Source organism: Hypomesus nipponensis, chromosome 22 (assembly GCF_054491055.1).
Source record: "Hypomesus nipponensis isolate SF chromosome 22, ASM5449105v1, whole genome shotgun sequence".
In the NCBI taxonomy this organism is placed as follows: domain Eukaryota; kingdom Metazoa; phylum Chordata; class Actinopteri; order Osmeriformes; family Osmeridae; genus Hypomesus; species Hypomesus nipponensis.
This window is the reverse complement of record NC_140382.1, coordinates 8,253,075-8,271,844: the sequence shown is the minus strand read 5'-3', so window position 1 is coordinate 8,271,844 and position 18,770 is coordinate 8,253,075. Positions and strand designations below refer to the sequence as shown.

The following is an 18,770-nucleotide window of genomic DNA, read 5'->3' as shown; positions in this document are numbered from 1 at the left end:
GGGGTCTGTGGTGGTGGGCAGGGTTGTGTTGTGTTCAGTAATAGGCTGAGGAAAACAAGTGATCTCACCAAAGCATGATGGTCTGGTGCCTTGTCTGTGTTCAGGAAGGGGGAGGGGGCGTCGAGGGGCTGTGTGTGTGTGTGTGTGTGTGTGTGTGTGTGTGTAGGGGGGCTCCATGTGTGTATGGGGGACTGTGCGTTTTAGAATGAGATAGGAGGAAGAGGAGGGGGTGGGGAGTAGTGGGAGACAGGAGGGAGTGAGTGAGTCACATACTTCCAGTAACAGCTCTGAGTCAGCCTGGCCCCTCCGACCCACATGGACCTGCTCCCCTCCCAACCAGATTTTTAAGCTATAAATCTTAAAAGGTAATCTGCACAACTAATAAGACAAACAAGATCTGAATACGTCTCATGTATGAACCAGACACTAGCCCAGCTCTTACAATGGTGCCCGAACCCTACCAGAGGAAGGATTGTAAATCCTTGGAAATATTTCCTGAACTTACAGGATCAGTCAGTCAATTAGACACTGTAGCATGTAAACAATTGGACTTTCGAGCAAACTGACCCTCTTACAAAGGTCCAGTAAGGCCAAATAGTATTGTTTCCAGAAACTAAGGGTATCACAATCGCTCCTTCTGCAACAATAGCCTCAGTATGGTTTTACTGTGTTTGCTCTGACTATAGACACATGAATGTATTTAAACACATCAGCTCTGCTGAGTCTGTTGTGCCCTGACTACAGTTGTCTCACTTAGACACTGCCTCTGCTTATAGTGCCTTGACTACAGATACTTGTACGTTCTAAGACACTAACTCTGCTTATAGTGCCCTGACTACAGATACTTGTACGTTCTTAGACACTAACTCTGCTTATAGTGCCTTGACTACAGATACTTGTACGTTCTTAGACACCAACTCTGTGGAGTGTGGCCCCTCGTTTCAGCACACAGTACAATGTCCCCCTCCCTTTTCCACCTCCCTCTTACCCGCCTCCACAGAGCCTGCTCCATGCCTTCACCGTTCTGTTTTTACAAGAGCTTCTCAATGTGGGAAGCCTGGTTTCCTGGCCTGCCTGGCTCTGTGCTTCCATGTCACTCACACATATCCGTCAGAGCAGCATTGAGAATGTTCCAAAACACGTTTAACAGTGGTGTAGTTTCAGTGTGGATTTTTCTGGCGGAGAATTCTGAAGTGTTGTTGTTCATGTGCAGGTGCACAGCCATGGAGGAAACAAAGGAAATGAGGATAAGAGAAAACACTTTGACCCTGGTCAAAGTGGACCAGTAAGCCCAGCTATCGGAGACATTTTGTAATTGGTTTGAAAGCAGGATTATTCCACAGTATGTTAAAGTTACCTCAAAATGACAGGACTTTACTTTTGACAATCAAGAACACGGCAGGGATACTCACATACAACATGACAGGGAAACAGCGAAACAACTGATAAGGACTAGACACTTAATAGGTAATTAAATACAAAACCAATCAAGACACAGGTGGAAGCAACAACACCAACAAGAACCCAAAAACCCTCGAAGAGACGCAGGTGATGATAATTGACAGAACAGGGGAACACTAGGATGGGGGTAGGTAACCAAGGACTACACTGAACACGAAAGGGGCCGTGGCCGTGACATTATCCAAGCTGAGTCTCAGCTCCAGTGTTGGATGTGTTGCTGCACAGTGATGGCACAGTGTATGCTGCATGACTGCTCAGTGACCATGCTCTCCCTTGGCGTGCTGAGGAGGCCCGCGTGGCCTCGGGGTGGTGTTGTTGTTTCCAGGATTGAACAATGCCGAGAAGCAGCATGACTCACAGCAGCTGCTGCCGACCACTGTGGTGCTTCAGTCAACCTGCCAGGGAATCAGACAAAAACAATAGACTGACTGGCCAAACCGGACACTCCAGCAAGAGCAAGAGGTAGAAAGTTCAGAAAGGGGGAGGAGGTTAATTAGAAAAAGATTCCATGCTTTTTCTCTCCTCTTCCCGCTTCCTCTTCTGCCACCTCTCCTTTCCCCTCTCCACCATCTACCTCTCCCCTCCTCCTAGCCTTCCTTCCGGTGTCTTTTTTGGGTTGTTGTGCTGATTACAGCAAGCCATCGATTTGTCTGTATGTGTGAAAATGGTCTTCCCCTATTCAGGAGTGCTTCTCTCCCCACTACTCCACTCTACTTATCCACCTCTCAGTCAAGTGAGGAAAAGTGGATGTGAGTCAGACCCAGAGTCTGGTAATTATGACTCCCACGACCCTCCCTCTCAGACTTGCCTACCCCCACCCACATCCCTCTCTGTTTTCCAGCTGGTTCACAGCCTACATGGGCTAGTGGGAGGAGGGGACAGAACAGGAGAGAAGGCAGATCAAATATCAAAAGAATTTCAGAAAACACCAATATCCCCAAGTGGCATCTTGCCTTCCACACCAGAGGAATTAAAATCAGTATAGGAAGGGTAAAAGACCGACACACACAAACACACACACACACACGAGTGTTTGCAAAACACAAAATATTTTTTTCTCCAAATCTTTTTGTGCCATTTCTGTGTCAATGTTGTTACATAATCGTGAATGTTAAACACATCTGTCCACCCACTACTCCTCCTGCTCTCTCCACACCGCTGGTGTTTTTACAGCCATGACATGGATGTTCTGGGTAATGTGCCTATACAGCACTGCTCAGAGAGAGGAGAGTTATGTAGCCTGCCGTGCCTCCGCTACCAACCCAGAAATAGTGTTCTCCTCCTACGTAGCATACAAATACATCTGCAGAGACTCCCTTGGTCAACTTCAAGACTTTAAAATGAACCATTAAACTATTATTTGTCACCAGCAATTCTTATCTTTTTTAAGTCTAACTGAGGTGCAGAACCACAGTTGGAAGAGGTTAAAATTGCTCATTAGATTTAAATCCTGGTTCGGAGAAAACTGAATCCTCAAATTTCTTTCAACTTAGCCAAGTCTCCTGTCTTGTGGTCCTGATTTGCAAACAGTATCACATGGTCACATGTCACAAAGCACCTCGTTTGGTAGAGCATCTCCCTTACTTTCCCTTTGAACAATCACATGCATTCATAGTACTGTTTGAAATGTTTAATTTGGGTCATAAGGGAAGGGAACAGTTTAAAAAGTTTGTGATTTTCAGTAAACTTATGCTACTTGTTGCAATTGGATCTTAAATAATATTTGTTCCCATGCTAACTGCAGTGGAGTTCAGAAACCATTGGAGAGCTATTCTGGTGTTGATGATATAACCCCCTCTACTGGCCATTTGTGAAAGTGTCACAATGTCAGCTTTCTGTACACGGCCATTCATTTGATACCATATCTGGACAAAATGGCAGCCTTCTGGACATAGTCATTCTTTCGATATTACAGCCCTGGAAAAAATTAAGAGAACACTGCACCTTTTCCTTTCCAAATACGTTGAGAAGGTGATTTTTGGCGATCATTTTTGATGTCAGACTTCTGTACATGACCATTCATTTGATACTACAGCTCCGGAAAAGAGACTGCAACTTTTTATTTTCTTTCCAAAAAAGTTAGTGAGGAGAGTTTTGAGTGAGGAACAGAAGGGTTCATGTAAAGAGGCCACTGCAAGCTGAACACTTCTGTTCCTCGATCAAAACATTCCTTATCTAATTGTTTGGAAAGGAAAAACAATTTGGTCTAGAACTCTGTGGGTGTATAGGGGTTCCAGAAGCAGGACTTCTTACAAAAAAACTGGTTCTTTATTGATGATTAAATGATGGGATTGGATTTTTATGCAGGCCTATGATTCATGAAGATGTGATACATTCTTTTGTGCATATACTATAAATATACTTGTATGTAGGCCTATTGTAGACTAAAAGTAATATTGTATAGCCTACACATGGTTATCTCTAAACCTAGTAGCCAGGGGTACCGTATAGGGGGGGAAAGCTAGGACGATTCTAAGGGCCCTTGACTGACAGGGGCCACAAAAAAATGAAAAACTAATAGAAATCATCAAAAAATATAAATATATATTTCCATTTTCATGGGGCCCAAAATTCCTTGTGGCGCCCCTTCTAGTAGCATAGAACAGTGATGATAGGCTACGTTTGTGCTACTAAAAATGTAGGTTACAATAGGCTAACATACTGTAATGAATGACGGAGGAAGTTAGGGAGAGAAGGGCCAGTGGCTGCACTGACAATTAATAAAGTGACTGCACCTGTGTAAGTAAAGTGTTGGGAGGAGAATAAAAGAGTGATGTGAGCGGGGGCTTGATGTTGGTCTGAGACCCGGTGTTTCTGAGGCGGAAAGACAGCTGGGTAAAACGACCATAGCATGCGCATGTTGCGATTGGGGGTTGGTTGCGTTCACAGACCTTTTAGGGCTATACTGATGTCGTGCCAACTGCCAAGGAAATGATCCCCACGAGGATTTGTATCCCCTGGCCGCGGGAGTGGGGGTACACATGATATCAGGTGAAAAAAAGGCCTAATGTGCATCCCCTCTGTACCCTTTGCTAGAAAATAGCATACATCTCCATATTATCTCAGGTTGTTCATTGTGACCAAAAGAACACAGAAAAAAACACATGGCAGGACAGACCATTTGCATGTTAGGGGAGGGGGCACACATTATATCAGGTGAAAAAACGCCCTGATATCATGTGCATCCCCTCCAACAGGGGCAATTCTAGGATCAGACCTTTAGGGGTGCTCAGCCCCCAATGAGAATGTAACATGAATACAGTGCCTTGCAAAAGTGCTAAACCACCTTGCTAATATAATCTCTAATTTCACTGGATAACAATTAATAAATTTATGTATTTTTCTTCAAAATATTGAATGAATGAGAAAACTAAGGATATCCCTTTCTTCATGAACTACCAGCATCAAATGATAATAAACAATAATACTTTTTATTATTATTTTTAGGGGTGCTGAGAGGAAATGTAGGGGTGCTTGAGCACCCCTAAAAAGGGTCTAAAATCGCCACTGCCCTCCAACCTTTGCTTGAAAAGAGGAGACATCTCCATATTATCTCAGGTTGTTCATTGTGACCAAAAGAACACACAAAATAACACACAAGATAGCAGGACGCCCTTTGCATGTTAGGGAGGGGGTACACATAATATCATGTGAAAAAACGGCCTGATATAATGTGTATCCCCTCTTTAACGTTTGCTAGAAAAGAGCAGACATCTCCATATCTCAAGTTGTTCGTTGTGACCAAAATAACTGAAAATAACACACATGATGGCAGGATTAGTGTCTCTTCCGAATGTGAGACCAATGTAGAATGTCAAATATGAAATTAACTTCACCTTGGAAGCAAAGTTTATTACACTCAATAACTCTTCAATAATAGCGAAACACAGGAAACAACTTCGATAGATGCACAAATCAAATGTTTCAACAAACAAACTCGAACTAAACAGCTCTCCACAAAATGTTTACAAAGTTTTCATCAAGTTTTAGAAAATCGTGTTATTCTCTTATTTGGGGGGCGGTGCTATCGCGCACTTGGATATCCAGACTGGTCGGACGCACAGGTAGCCTCATGCATGACCGCAATAGTGAAAGTTGTGTTGTGGATGAAACACAAGAGTGTTGCTGTGATGGGGATTGACGTGCTACCGCTGTTACAGAACGTAGTAGAATTACAGGGACAACTCGGAAAGTGAAAACAAAGGAATTTGTATTTAAACACTGAATTTCATCCTTACTAAAAGTAATGCATGATTAACCGATGGGGACCTTTTCGTTGATCAACGAATTATTCCTGACAAAGCTGCTGATTCTGCTGCTCTCAAGTGGACAAGTGTTAGGAGGTAAGGTACAGAAAAAGACACTCCTGTCGTTTTCTCTTCAACATATTCTGCTATATTTCTTTCTCCAATACCATCGTCTGATTAGAGTTAAATACTGATGAATAGTCAGATCACATTATGCCGTTTTCAAATGTAATAACATGTAAACTGTAAAGTTTACAGATTACATAACGATAATAATATAATGTATAATATAATGAATATGTCAAATCAGAATTGTATATAAACAATCCTCGACAAATATACACAGAACAGAATACAATATACAGAATGTTATAAATAGAATACCCTACTTAGACATTCAAGCATAAGTGTGTATGAGCATTACAGTTGGCAGATTAATACTAATCCAATCCAAGTTGGATTCTCATGAGACATGCCAAGGAGATGAACTCAGACATCATTAGGACACTGAAACAAAAGAACAGGATACATTGTTCTCTTGAACATGTCTCTCCATTGTGAATTTAAAACATACTTCCTTCTGTATACATATTTATGTTCCATAGATTTGCTCAAACAAACTGAGTGTATTCCTTTGTAAAACCATTGTCTTCACACCTACCCTTCAATTTGAATTGATTATGTGAATATTTACATTGATGAACCAATGAGTATTTGATCTGAATGAGCACAGTGCTGCCACAGTTCAGGACTAAGCCAATGGTATGGGTTTGTCTTGTTCTGAGATCAGTTGGGATGATGTAGATAAACACTGTAGGCTGTAAACACTACTGGACTAATGTCCCCTCCTTTACAATAAAGTTACAGCATTTAGGTTAGATTCAATCCAAGTAACCCCCATAGGCCCATTAACGTCCCCAAGGGTCATAGGTCGCTGCATTTGCTTTAGAGTTGTTCTCATCCCTATTGTCCCTAATTGAACAGGTATCCAGATATGTTAAGTAACATCCCCACCAGACGTCCTAATCAGGCCCTGCTAGAGTGGGCCCTGGCACAGTGGCTGTCACTGTTTACTGCTTTTATCAGTCATTAATTGAATTCTGATACCAATATGCAAGACTGGCACTGGGCACTTAGTGACTCCAGCCAGGATCAATACAGGTTAATGGACTCAATGAACCGCTAACAAGTTTCACAATGGAAAGCACACACAGTTCCCATTTCTAATGAGTTGTAGTTCAGTCATGAAAGATGGTCTTGTTGTAATCCCTACAATGACTGCAATGGCTCCCATAGCACCTGCACTGAGTAGTATACTGTACATGTAGACTCCTGAATGAGGCTACCGTTTCCACCTGATATGAGAGAGATATGGGAGCAGAAGGTGAATGAACACTATCTCACTGGGACACTAATAAGCTTAGAACTCAGTGGAGGGTATCTTTGTAATCCCGAAGGGCCCAGTGTTAAATGATCCAGTAATCCTTTTACTGTAACTGAGACTCTATCATGAAGCTGACAGCATTGCATAAATACTTCGGAACCACTCTTGCTCTACCAGCAACCTAACACATGCTCCAGGGTCAGCATCAGTATTCACTTGTTCTGCTTTTCCTGTGTGTGTGAGCCTCTTTTTACGGAGACAGTTATGTCCATCTGAAGACTTCTGAGGTCTCCAGCAAGACGTCACTCCATGTGCGCTTCAAAACTTCCTGTCCCAGCGGCATCCTCTTCCTGTCTGTCGGAGAAAAGGACTTCCTGTTCTTGGAACTGCACTCCGGGCGCCTTCAGGTGAGAGACACAGACCTGACACGCACAGTTGAAAAACACAACTGAAGCACCTTTCAGACAGACACACCATCTTCGATATGTGCATGTAGACACAAATACACAGTCTTGAGGTATGCTCTATTTCATTCTTGTTAAGTTATAACTCCATGTACAGGCTTCTCACTAAAACATGGCATGACATGCCATAACAGCACTACTACCTTGAAGAGGCCACTGCACAGGCATGTTTGATGCCCAGCATGGCCCAGGGCAGCATCCAGCACAGCTGGGGGCGTCATGTTACCCCATTGAGGAGGTGTACATTAGCACTCTGAACATGTTCATTCATGAACCAGGCTGGAGGGTTTCGTGTCAGTGTTGGCACAGTGAGCGTAATGAGAGACTCAGTACGCTGTGTTTGGAACGGTGCAATCCTCTCATTCAAACACCTGCTCCCTGTCGGTTTGTTTTGAATCCTTCCTATCAGACGATGATGACAACGATGAAAGACTTTTGTGTTCATATAATGCACATGTTGGTGAACGATTCTCTTCATACATTTGTTGTTTATCTGACTATACCCTTATGATTTTGACCGAAAAACTGTTTCTAACCACATAATCAAGGAGCGTAGCTGATACACTGTTTTCATTAAGTTCATGGTTGCTGTCTCTGATACTTGTTCTAACTCCTCTAGATGCGCCTGGAGCTGGGGTCGGGGGAGCGCTCTCTGCGCTCTGAGAAGGGCGTGCATCTCAATGACCTCATTTGGCACTCCGTGGAGCTACAGCACGACCTCCACAACGTCACAATGACAGTGGACCACCACTCTCACACCACCCTCCGCATGCCCGGACCAGACCTGGATCTAGGGGTCCAGGGCGGGCTCTATATAGGCGGCTTGGCTGGTATGGACAGGGCCGTCATCCCTGGAGGTCATCCGGGTTACAACAGTACAGGATTCAGGGGCTGTGTGGACGAGGTGGTGTTCAACCAGCACAACCTTCTGTCCAGCCTGAGGTCATATTCTGGGTATAAGACTGTCCACGAGGTCTCCCTGGGCTGTAGTCCGCAGTTCTCTGCCACCAATGATGACCCAATCAGCTTCTTCAGCTCTAGAGCATTCTTGTCTCTGCCACCTTGGGATGTGGCACAGGAGGGGGAGTTTGAGTGTGAGATCCATACCCCTGCCGGTGCTGGAGATGGACTGGTCCTCTATAGTTCAGCCCAGCATGGAGGGTTCGTGGCACTGGAGGTCTGGGAGGGTGCCTTGGTGTTGTTGGTAGGAACGGGAGGCAACAAGACAGAGCTCCGCTCCCTCACACATGTTAACGATGAGACCTGGCACCCAGTCAGCCTTCGTCTGCTGTCCCACAGCCTGCAGCTGAGGGTGGGGGAAGAGGAGGTCAATACCAGCCTAGTAACTCCACCCCCCAAGGCCCTCCAATTCAGTGGCCCACTCTATCTGGGAGGAGTTAGTGACCAAAAGCGACCCGAGGTTAGAAGCGCAGGGCTACTGTTGGTGGATGGGAGGTGGCTAAGAGGGGGAGGTTCTTTTAAAGGCTGTTTGAGGAACATCAGGGTAAACTCTCAGGTGACTGGCTTGCCCCATGCCACAATCACTAAGGATGTCTTTGTGGGCTGTCAGCCAGAGAAGATTCCGGAACCACTAACCACCCCCATACCTACAGACCAGTTGGCCTCAGTTTCTCCCACCTCAGGCCATCACAGTGGAGGGGACAGGAGGAAGAATTATCCCAGTTTCCTGTTGCTGAAGGACTTGGTTGTGGCTGAAGGAGGGATAGCTGTTCTAGAGGCCAAACACATCAAGGTGAGCCAGTCTAACATCCCAGCCTCTCTCCTTCAGCCTCACCCCATCCTCTCTTATCATTTTTGTCCACATTAACAGTTAAAAGTTGTTAACAGTTTCAGTTGCATTTGTTGTTTCGGGTGAATTGATTGTGAATGGTCATAACTTGACTATCACACTCTCCCAGGTGAATTTGGATTTGCGTAAGCTGGGGCTCCGCCAGTCCCAAGTACGGTTCCGTGTGGAGGAGCAGCCGGTCCACGGGGAGCTGAAGCTGGACCTGAGCTCCGGATCCGACTGGAAGGAGGAGGAGAGCGGGGTGTTTGGCATGCTGGATCTGTGGAATGGCAGAGTGATGTACATCCATGGTGGGTCTGAGGACGCCCAGGACTTCTTCATGTTCTCAGTGTTCACCACCAGTAAGAAGCAGCTACCCTCCTACCTGAAGGGGAACAGACTGCATCGGTTCAACATCACTGTGACGCCCATTAATGATGCTCCAGAGCTCAGTCTGCCCGAGGGCCACTTATTCGCCCTGCTGGAGCACTCCAGACGACCCCTCACCACCGATGTGCTCTGGGTGTCTGACCCAGACACCAACTCCACCCAGCTGAACTTCACCATGCTAGGCAGCTCTGATGCTGGTCACTTGGAGCACCAAGATGTCCCTGGCACATCCATCACCTCCTTCTCCCTGCCTGACCTGGAAGATGGCAAGGTAGATGTCACATTACAGCTAGATATTGGACCTAGCACTGCTAACATGACTGCTAATATAGGAACTACTATACAGATTGCCTGGAAGTTAGTTTAATTTAAATTTGAAAAAGTGCTTTATAATCCTGGGTAAAACTGGCAAAAAGAAACAAGCAAACGGCTTACTAGCTGGCCTTACACAAGTGCTTCTTTCAATTTCCTGACATGATATCACCCTGTCCCATCCCTTAAACAGATCAGCTATGTCCATACAGGGACGAACACCTCCAGACTTGCTCTGAGAGTGAGTGACGGGGAGAAGGTCAGCAACACTGTGGTCCTGAGGCTCCTGACAGTGCCGCTGGAGTATCATGTGGTCAACAACACAGGGGTGGAAGTAGGGCAGGGCAGGGCAGCTGTCCTTAGCTCCACCCACTTAGCCGTGCAGGTCAATGTTGATGTTGCACGCCAGCCTGTAGAAGTGCGCTTTGATGTGTTGGACGGGCCTCACTATGGGGAGCTGCAGAGGCTTCATTCCAGCGGAGAGTGGAAGCCCACAAGCTATTTCTATCAGAAGCTGCTGGAGAAAGAGCGTATCAGGTGGGTTTTCTTGTTGGTGTGGATGTGTGTTTGCGGGAATGTGTGTCTGTGTGTGGAAATGTGTGTGCGTGTGTGGGAATGTGTGTTTTACGGTTCTGTAACTTGTGTCTCCATTTTGCTTCAATACCTGGTACTTTATTCCAGGTACCTCAACACCTTCCATGGGCTCCAAACTGGAAATGTCTCTGACCAGTTTAGATGTAAAGTCACCATCAATGCCATTGTGAAAGATGAGGTTGTGTTCCCCATCACAGTCCATTGGATCCACTACAGGGTTACTCATTCTAAGATGGAAGTCAGCGCTGTGCGGAAGGTTGTCATAACCCCCCAAGACCTCTGCGTTGTGTCCAAAGGGGTCAAACTTTCGGAGAGTGAGCTCATCTTCAGACTAATAAGCCTCCCAAAGAAAGGAAATCTAGTCTTAAACCACAAAGTTTTGAAGAAAAACTCCACCTTCAGCCAGAAGAATGTGTCGGACCATCAAGTGAGGTATGAGCTGAGCAGCAGACTTCATGAGGATATGAAGGATGGCTTCACTTTCCAGGTATTTTCCAGACATGGACCCCATACAAGAAGTCAGGAGTTCCGAATCACCATCAGGGCAGATCACAGCCACAGCATGGAGCTACTAAATCTGGGCCTGTCTGTCATGGAGGGGGAGAGCAAAGTTATCACCAGGGACAGACTCTTCATCCAGACCGCCAGCAGCAAGACTGTCCTCTACACCATAACTAGAGGTCCCAAACATGGCAGGGTTAGGAGGATCAACCTCTCCAACTCTTCTTCAATCAATGATAACATTGGATCCTTCACCAACCAGGACATAGCAGAGGAGAGAATCATGTACGTACATGATGACAGTGAGACTAAAGAGGACTCGTTCATGTTCATTGCTGCCATGTCCAAATCCAAACACTCTGCTAAGAAGGAGGACACCAACACACTCCAAGAGACGTTCAATATCTCCGTTCAGCTTGTCAACGACCAGAAACCTGTGCGCATTGTCGATAAAGTTTTCCACGTCGTTCGTGAGGGTCAGAAGCTACTGACGGCTGATGATCTCTATTTCCATGACCCCGACTCTGACTTTGATGATGGGCAGCTGGTGTACACAAGGCGTGGCATTCCTCTAGGGGACCTGGTCCTGGTGAACGATACCAGTCACAGGCTGTACCAATTCACCCAGGCGGACCTGGACGAGCGAAGGGTTCTGTTCCTGCACAGGGGGGTCAGCTCAGGCCGCTTTGTCCTGTTCGTGTCGGACGGGAAGCATTACGTTTCCTGTCTTCTGGAGGTGTTGGCTCAGGACCCCTACTTACATGTCCAGAACAACACAGGGGTGCATGTGCAACAGGGTCATGCAGCCACGCTGTTCCCCACCAACCTCAGCGTGGTCACCAACATGGATGTCAGGGATGAAAAGGAAGTGATGTACAATATCTTCCTGCCACCTAAACATGGCAGTCTTGTTTTTAACAACAGCCAAGGTGCAGTGAAGGCGGAGCAATTCACCCAGGGTGACCTAAGGGAAGGCCGGTTGGTGTATTGCCATGATAACAGCCACGATCTGGTGGACGGGTTCAATATGACTGTTGCTGTGGGGGAGGTGCTTGTGGACGTGGGAGTTGGGGTCAAGGTCTTCCTGGAGAGTCACCAGAGACCTCCCACAGTGCGACACCACGAGCAGCTGGTGGTGGAGGAGGGAAGGATAGTGGAGATCTCCCAAGAACAACTGGAGGTGAGTGTGTGACAGGAGAAAGATGGAGAGGAAAGAGGGAGGGAGACAGGGAGGAACGTGGAGGTTGAGAGTTGGGGGAGGGACAGTCAATCAGAAGAGATGGAGGTGAGTGGAGAGGACTTTCTGTATCTCAGTATAGCAGCCGTATGACTTCACATCTCTGATCTGTTAGGTTGTCCACGAGGACAGCCCGTCTTCTGAGATCCTGTTCACAGTCAAGATGGCACCCGCACACGGCTTCCTGCGCAGATCAGCCAATGGGGGACAGGAGGAGGAGTCCAACCAAGGCACAGAAGCAAAGCCTCTCCACACCTTCTTACAGGAAGATGTGAACCTGGGCCTTCTGCAATATGTCCAAACACATTCTGCCCACACCAATGACTCCTTCCTGTTGGATGCCACCAACGGGGTGACTGAGCTTACCGACATCAAGGTGAACATTGACATCATCCCCTACTTCGTGCCTCTGCAGGTCACCAATATGACCTTGGACGAGGGGTCATCTCATGCCCTAACTTCAGCAATCATCAAAATTACCAACAAGCACTTCACTGGGATCAACTTCATGTACCATGTAACTGAGCCTCCACATCATGGCCATATTGAACACTCCCGCCTTCATGGTGTTCCAATCCACTACTTCAGTAACAGAGAGGTCAGTACACTGCTAATTACAAACCACAGCACTGTTCTCCAACAAACTCCATATGTATAGTCTCTGATGTTATGTTATCAATACCAGAGTGGTAATCAAACTCAAACAGAACTAAGACAAGGTCACTTTTATAACTCAAACAAGACTTGACATAATATACTATATAACTGTAGGCATACGGTAGATTACTTTACAGGCGTTTTCTGGAAGGTTCTGTTCATCTAACATGGAAAGGGCAGATGATTGAAAATGGGCAGTACATTTTTTTCTTGGTGTGTTTTTTTCTGGGGATTCAGGTGGAGCAAGAGGACATCTATTACATCCATGACGGCAGTGACACCTTGAGAGACAACTTCACCCTCGTTGCTAACAGCTCTGACCTCGGGAAGCACAGTCTCCCTTGCACCATGTCTGTAAACATCACCCCTATCAACAACCAGCCCCCTATTGTGACAGCCAATCGGATCCTCAGGGTGGGTAGATGATGATTTGCTCTTGGTGTTTGTTAGGGGTCCACCTGCCACAAAACTGAGATCATTATCAAGGGGTTAGGGTTTCCTGAATGGGTGAAGTGTAGTCTAGAGGTGCATGCCAAGACCTTTCCCCACTCCAACATTCTTCTCCTCAATCACTACTCGGAAATTGTAATAAATATCTGATCGGAGATGAAGGAAGACAAGGAATAAAGGAGATGATTGAATGTTTCTGCTCCTCTAAGCCCAGGACAGGTTTGGGGGGTTCTGTGACAGAGACTTACCTTGCATCGTTTCACCCCACTGTGCCCAGGTGTGGGTGGGCTCCGTAACAGAGATAAGTGTGGACGACCTGAGTGCTGAGGACAGGGACTCTGAGCCTGAGAGTCTGGAGTTCATTGTGACCCCGCCCAGCAATGGACACCTGGCTTTGAAGAACGCCCCCTCCAGGCACATCCTGAACTTCACCCAGGCTCACATTCTCAGAGGGCAGCTGATGTTTGTACACAGTGGTGAGATGATAGCAGACTAATGTGCAGATACTCACCCACTCACACACACAGATGCAAGGGACTTGACCAGTATTACTGAGAGTATTCCTTCCTGAACAGGTGCATCGTCAGGAGGTTTTCACTTCCAGGTCAACGACGGAGTGAACTTTGCCCCACGCGAGATCTTTAGCACGGTGGCCCGCACCCTAGTCCTGACCATGTTGAGAAACCAGGCCCTACAAGTGTTCCCAGGTCAGAGTAGAATACACACACACAATCCTCCATTGTCTAGTCACATAGTTATGAAATAAATCCTGTACTTTTCTGTCAGGCTCTGTGACGACCATCTCTCAGAAGGACCTTCTGGTTGTAACCAATGCCAATGGGGAGATGAGAGGAAACCACAGTGTTGTGTTCAGGGTGACAAGCCCTCCTAAGCTGGGCCGTCTTATTAGGACCATGGACAACACCACTGTGGTGGTCAACACCTTCACACAGAGCATGGTAAAGCCAACTGTCTGCCTGTCCTTGTACAAATAACGTGACCCTGTGGAATGCAGTTATTCACTTTTCTCCTACCAGCTGACAATCACGATTATCCTCCCTCTCTCTGTCTCTGTCTCTGTCTCTGTCTCTGTCTCTGTCTCTGTCTCTGTCTCTCTCTCTCTCTCTCTCTCTCTCTCTCTCTCTCTCTCTCTCTCTCTCTCTCTCTCTCTCTCTCTCTCTCTCTCTCTCTCTCTCTCTCTCTCTCTCTCTCTCTCTCTCTCTCTCTCTCTCTCTCTCTCTCACTCTCACTCTCACTCTCTCTCTCTCTCTCTCTCTCTCTCTCTCTCTCTCTCTCTCTCTCTCTCTCTCTCTCTCTCTCTCTCTCTCTCTCTCTCTCTCTCTCTCTCACTCTCACTCTCTCACTCTCACTCTCACTCTCACTCTCACTCTCACTCTCTCTCTCTCTCTCTCTCTCAGATTAACAAGGGAGTTCTAAGTTACCACCAGACGCACCCTGAGTCTGTGGGATGGACATCCTCAGACTCCTTCACCTTCTCTGTGTCTTCCCCTCCTGCCTTGCTTCACCCCACCATCTTCCACATTCACATTTCATATGACCACTCTACTCCTCAGCACAGCACCGCCCTTCTAGCCAATACAGGTGAGACTCACTGTCTGGCTAGAATATAACCTATGGTTAGCTGTGTAGTATTTAAGGGCAGTGAGACTGTGCTGTGTGCTACTGGCTAACTGAGCTGAAGGTTAGCTGTAGGGTAGGTTAGGAGCTGAACTAAACTGTGGGCTATTAGCTAGCTCTGTTATGCGTTAACCTTTGCTGATAATTGCCTTTTCCCAGGAGCAATGGTGCCAGAGGGGGGCAAAGTAGTGATTGACAGGTCCAAACTGGATGCTTCTAATCTCCTGAGTGAACTTCCAGAGTCTCAGCGCAGCGACCACCAGGTCTGGTACCACCTCACCTCACTTCCTCAACACGGCGTCATTGCAGCAGGAGGCCAGAATTTGACGGGTGACAAGTCTGGCTTTTCCCAGCTCATGCTGGACCAGTCAGGGATTACCTACGTTCATGACGACTCTGAGTCTGCTTGGGATTACTTCTCCTTTGAGGTGTGGATTTGTCCTGAGGGCCAGATGCAGCCACAGCCCCCCCTAGGGGAGCGGAAAGTGGTGGCAGAGAGATTCCATATTACTGTGACGTCTGTCAATGACCACCCGCCCCTGTTGAAGACTGGGCCTAATGGCCTCAGTGTGGCCAAGGGAGAAATTGTGAAGATAACATCTGTACATCTACAGGTTAGAATGTGATGTATATTACAATATTTTCTGTAATATATACAGTATATGGATCGACACACACACACACACACATATATATATAAATGTACATAATATCTATAATATTTGAACATGTTTTTCTTGTCTGGTCTGTGACATGTTCTCTTTCCATGCAGATTTAAAACGTTTTCTGTTTGTGTGAAGGTGGAGGACCAAGACAGTCCTCCAGAGGAGATCATTTACAGCGTGATCAGCCAGCCAAGCAGTGGCTACTTGTCCCTGGGACAGAGGGACAGCCTTGGCCCTCCTGTGGCCTCCTTCTCTCAGGCTGACGTCAACCAGGGCAGGCTTCACTTTGTCCAGCAGGGGGAGCTCTCTACTGGTGTCTTCTACTTCAACATCACAGATGGGAACCACAGGCCGCTGTATAAGCTGTTTAACCTGGAGGTGGTCACAGTCACCCTGCTCAACAACACGGGTCTGGGGCTTCTACAGGGACAGACCAGTGTAGTTCTAAGCACGGACCAGCTGGCAGCCCAGACTAACACTAGGAGCAATGCTAGCATTGTGTACACGGTAACCACAGCTCCTCGTCATGGCAAGCTGAGGAAGAGCCTCAAGGAAGTGTTTGTATTCAGCCAGGATGATATACGTTCTGGACAGATAGCCTATCACATGACGGACTTGGCTGCGTCTAACGACAGCTTTGAAATCACTGTGACTGCCATGACCTCTGACTTTAACCTGACCCTGGTAAACCAGGAAGTGATGGTGATGGTGCGCCCACTCATATATCTGCGGGAGCCGGTTTTAGTCCCCAGTGGCATCATTTATAAGCTTCGGAAGGACACCCTGGATGCCACAGAACTAGCTACGGTCAGTGGCAGCAACCCACATTTCCGCATCCTGTCCGCTCCAAAACATGCCAAGCTGGTCAAGCTGCCCTTTGACCTTCGTGGAGTAGGGTCACACCCTCCTGCTACAGAGTTCACCTTCCGGGATGTGGAGCACGGACGCGTTGCCATTGAGGAGTTTGTTAGCAACAGCACACTCATCCATCATCACCACGGCAACAAGACTGCCATGGGGGTCACGGCCCTAAAGGATTCTTTTGTGTTCCTGTTGACGGCTGAGCGGGTCCAGCCCGCTGTGGGAGAGCTTCGTTTCACCATCGTTTCGTACCACCAGACGTTACCTCCAAACGTTCACAACACCCGGCACCCGGGTCACAAACGAGTCACAGTGCACTCTCATACATTCCTTCCCTCACACCCTCACACGCCCGCACAGAAGAACCACACAACCCTGCATCGCTGGGGGAACCATACCCATCACAAACACAGGCACCGCTGGGGGAACCAAACCACTCATGCCACGTCTTCCACTGTTCCCCAAGGCCCCACAGTGACGCATGGGGTCACCCCCCAGCTTAGGACCCCCCCAATAAGAGTGGAGTCCCTCCCCAGGCCAGCGTCCGACCCCCTACTTATCATCCTGCCTTTCCTTGCCTGCCTCCTCCTCATCGTTATCCTGGTGGTGCTCATCTTGGTCTTCCGCCACCGCAGGGAGAAGCGGGCCCTGTCAGGCCTCATCCAGGAGCTTGCCGTGCCTACCTCAGCCCAGGATGGGAGTCCTTACCTGGGTAGGCCTGAGCGGAGTGTGGCTGTACCCTCTGTGGTGGTCACACCCCTGGTTCCCAGCTGTCCCAACAGCCCTGTTTTCCCCTGGGTCTACAGTGGCTGCCTGGTTCCTGGGGTCACGGTCTGGGGACCTGTAGTCCCCGGAAGCCCTGTCCAGTCACGCAGGTCCCCAACCCCCACCCCCACATCCAACCCCACACTCAGAGACAACCAGTACTGGGTTTGATACAGGAGTATACCTACCACTACCACGCCTTTCACGTGTTCTCATTCCACATCTCATCCACACATGAATGCGCAACATGATGTCCAGAGAGTTCAGCAGGCACCGGAGATTGTTCGAAAACATCCTTCTAGACACTATGAAGTGCCCAACAGACAAAAACATTTTCCCCAAAGTAAACCTGGTGTGCTGTCCTGGTGTGGCTTCTAGCTGAGGGGCCACTATATTATACCTTAAAACTCTACCTGTGGCATTCATTTTTTATTGCCGTGGACGAATAAAATAAATGTTGACCAGTTTGATTATACCAAGAGGTTCGCTGTAGCTACTGCATGTGTATTCACTCTATATCCCTTACTCGGAGGTTAGGTCATCAGGTGTGTCTGTTGTCATTCCCAATCAATATATTACATGTACTGACAGAGTTCGACCTTCATATACACTGACGTGACAGAAGTTGCATCACAGCAGTACCCTGCACTGTCAGCTGGTGGGATAGCCTAATTGTGGCACAGAAGAAGGAACTGAGACTAGCTAACTATAGTAGTTTGTCACCCTCCAGCATCATCAATATTGCTGTGCCCTTATATTTTTTCTTCCAGAACTGAATTAAATCTTAAATTAAGTCTTAAATATGACTCCATCAGGGATGAATGAAGGATATTAAAGACAAAACAATTTTAAAATACCTTGCAAAAATGAATGACCAAAAACACAGGGTACATTGTACCCACCCACCCTCAGGGTGAAAAAATGGTCCTATGAAGGCAGAGGAGTGCCACTATCGTCTGATGTAAACAATCATGGAGCACAGCTAAGCTGTGTATGACAATCCATCTGGCTACATCTGTTTTTAATGGTGGTGGTTTTCTGTGGGGGGGGGGGGTTGCACTGTAAATAGTTTTAATAAACAGTAAAAGGAATGTGTTGATGTTGTGGGGTCATTCTCGATCCTAACCCCAACCCTGTTTCAGTGTCTAACTTTACAAACTACAGATCTGGTCAGTAGTTACAGTACACACTTCCTTTCACAAATGATTAGAATGGCAGGACCATTCATTTCCCTGAGTGGATGGACTGTTTAAATGCTAGGCGGTCAGCTCTGTAATGGAGGAGGACTGTATTTAGTGCATCTTGGAAGAGACATGTCAGTTAATGATTTACAGCTTGAAGATATAAATGGTAAC

The 18,770-nt window shown here is 47.1% G+C and overlaps 1 protein-coding gene across 1 annotated transcript; it reads left to right on the top strand.

The window, feature by feature from the left end:
* Positions 1-5,722: 5,722 nt before the first annotated feature.
* On the top strand, positions 5,723-18,370 carry LOC146236294 (chondroitin sulfate proteoglycan 4-like). The gene is made up of 14 exons (XM_084687307.1): positions 5,723-5,804; positions 7,336-7,499; positions 8,176-9,309; positions 9,476-10,006; positions 10,241-10,584; positions 10,729-12,322; positions 12,495-12,977; positions 13,274-13,450; positions 13,764-13,962; positions 14,062-14,193; positions 14,273-14,445; positions 14,905-15,088; positions 15,284-15,738; positions 15,925-18,370. The coding sequence occupies exons 1-14, from the start codon at positions 5,723-5,725 to the stop codon at positions 17,584-17,586; spliced, it is 7,314 nt and encodes a 2,437-aa protein (XP_084543433.1). The 3' UTR covers positions 17,587-18,370.
* The last annotated feature ends 400 nt before the right edge of the window (positions 18,371-18,770 follow it).

Bases quoted from the DNA above. Each gene is read 5' to 3' on its own strand.
- LOC146236294 (XM_084687307.1), top strand. From the start codon at position 5,723: ATGGGGACCTTTTCGTTGATCAACGAATTATTCCTGACAAAGCTGCTG. The intron at 7,500-8,175 runs GTGAGAGACACA...TAACTCCTCTAG, and splicing joins TGCACTCCGGGCGCCTTCAG to ATGCGCCTGGAGCTGGGGTC. The intron at 10,007-10,240 runs GTAGATGTCACA...TCCCTTAAACAG, and splicing joins CTGACCTGGAAGATGGCAAG to ATCAGCTATGTCCATACAGG.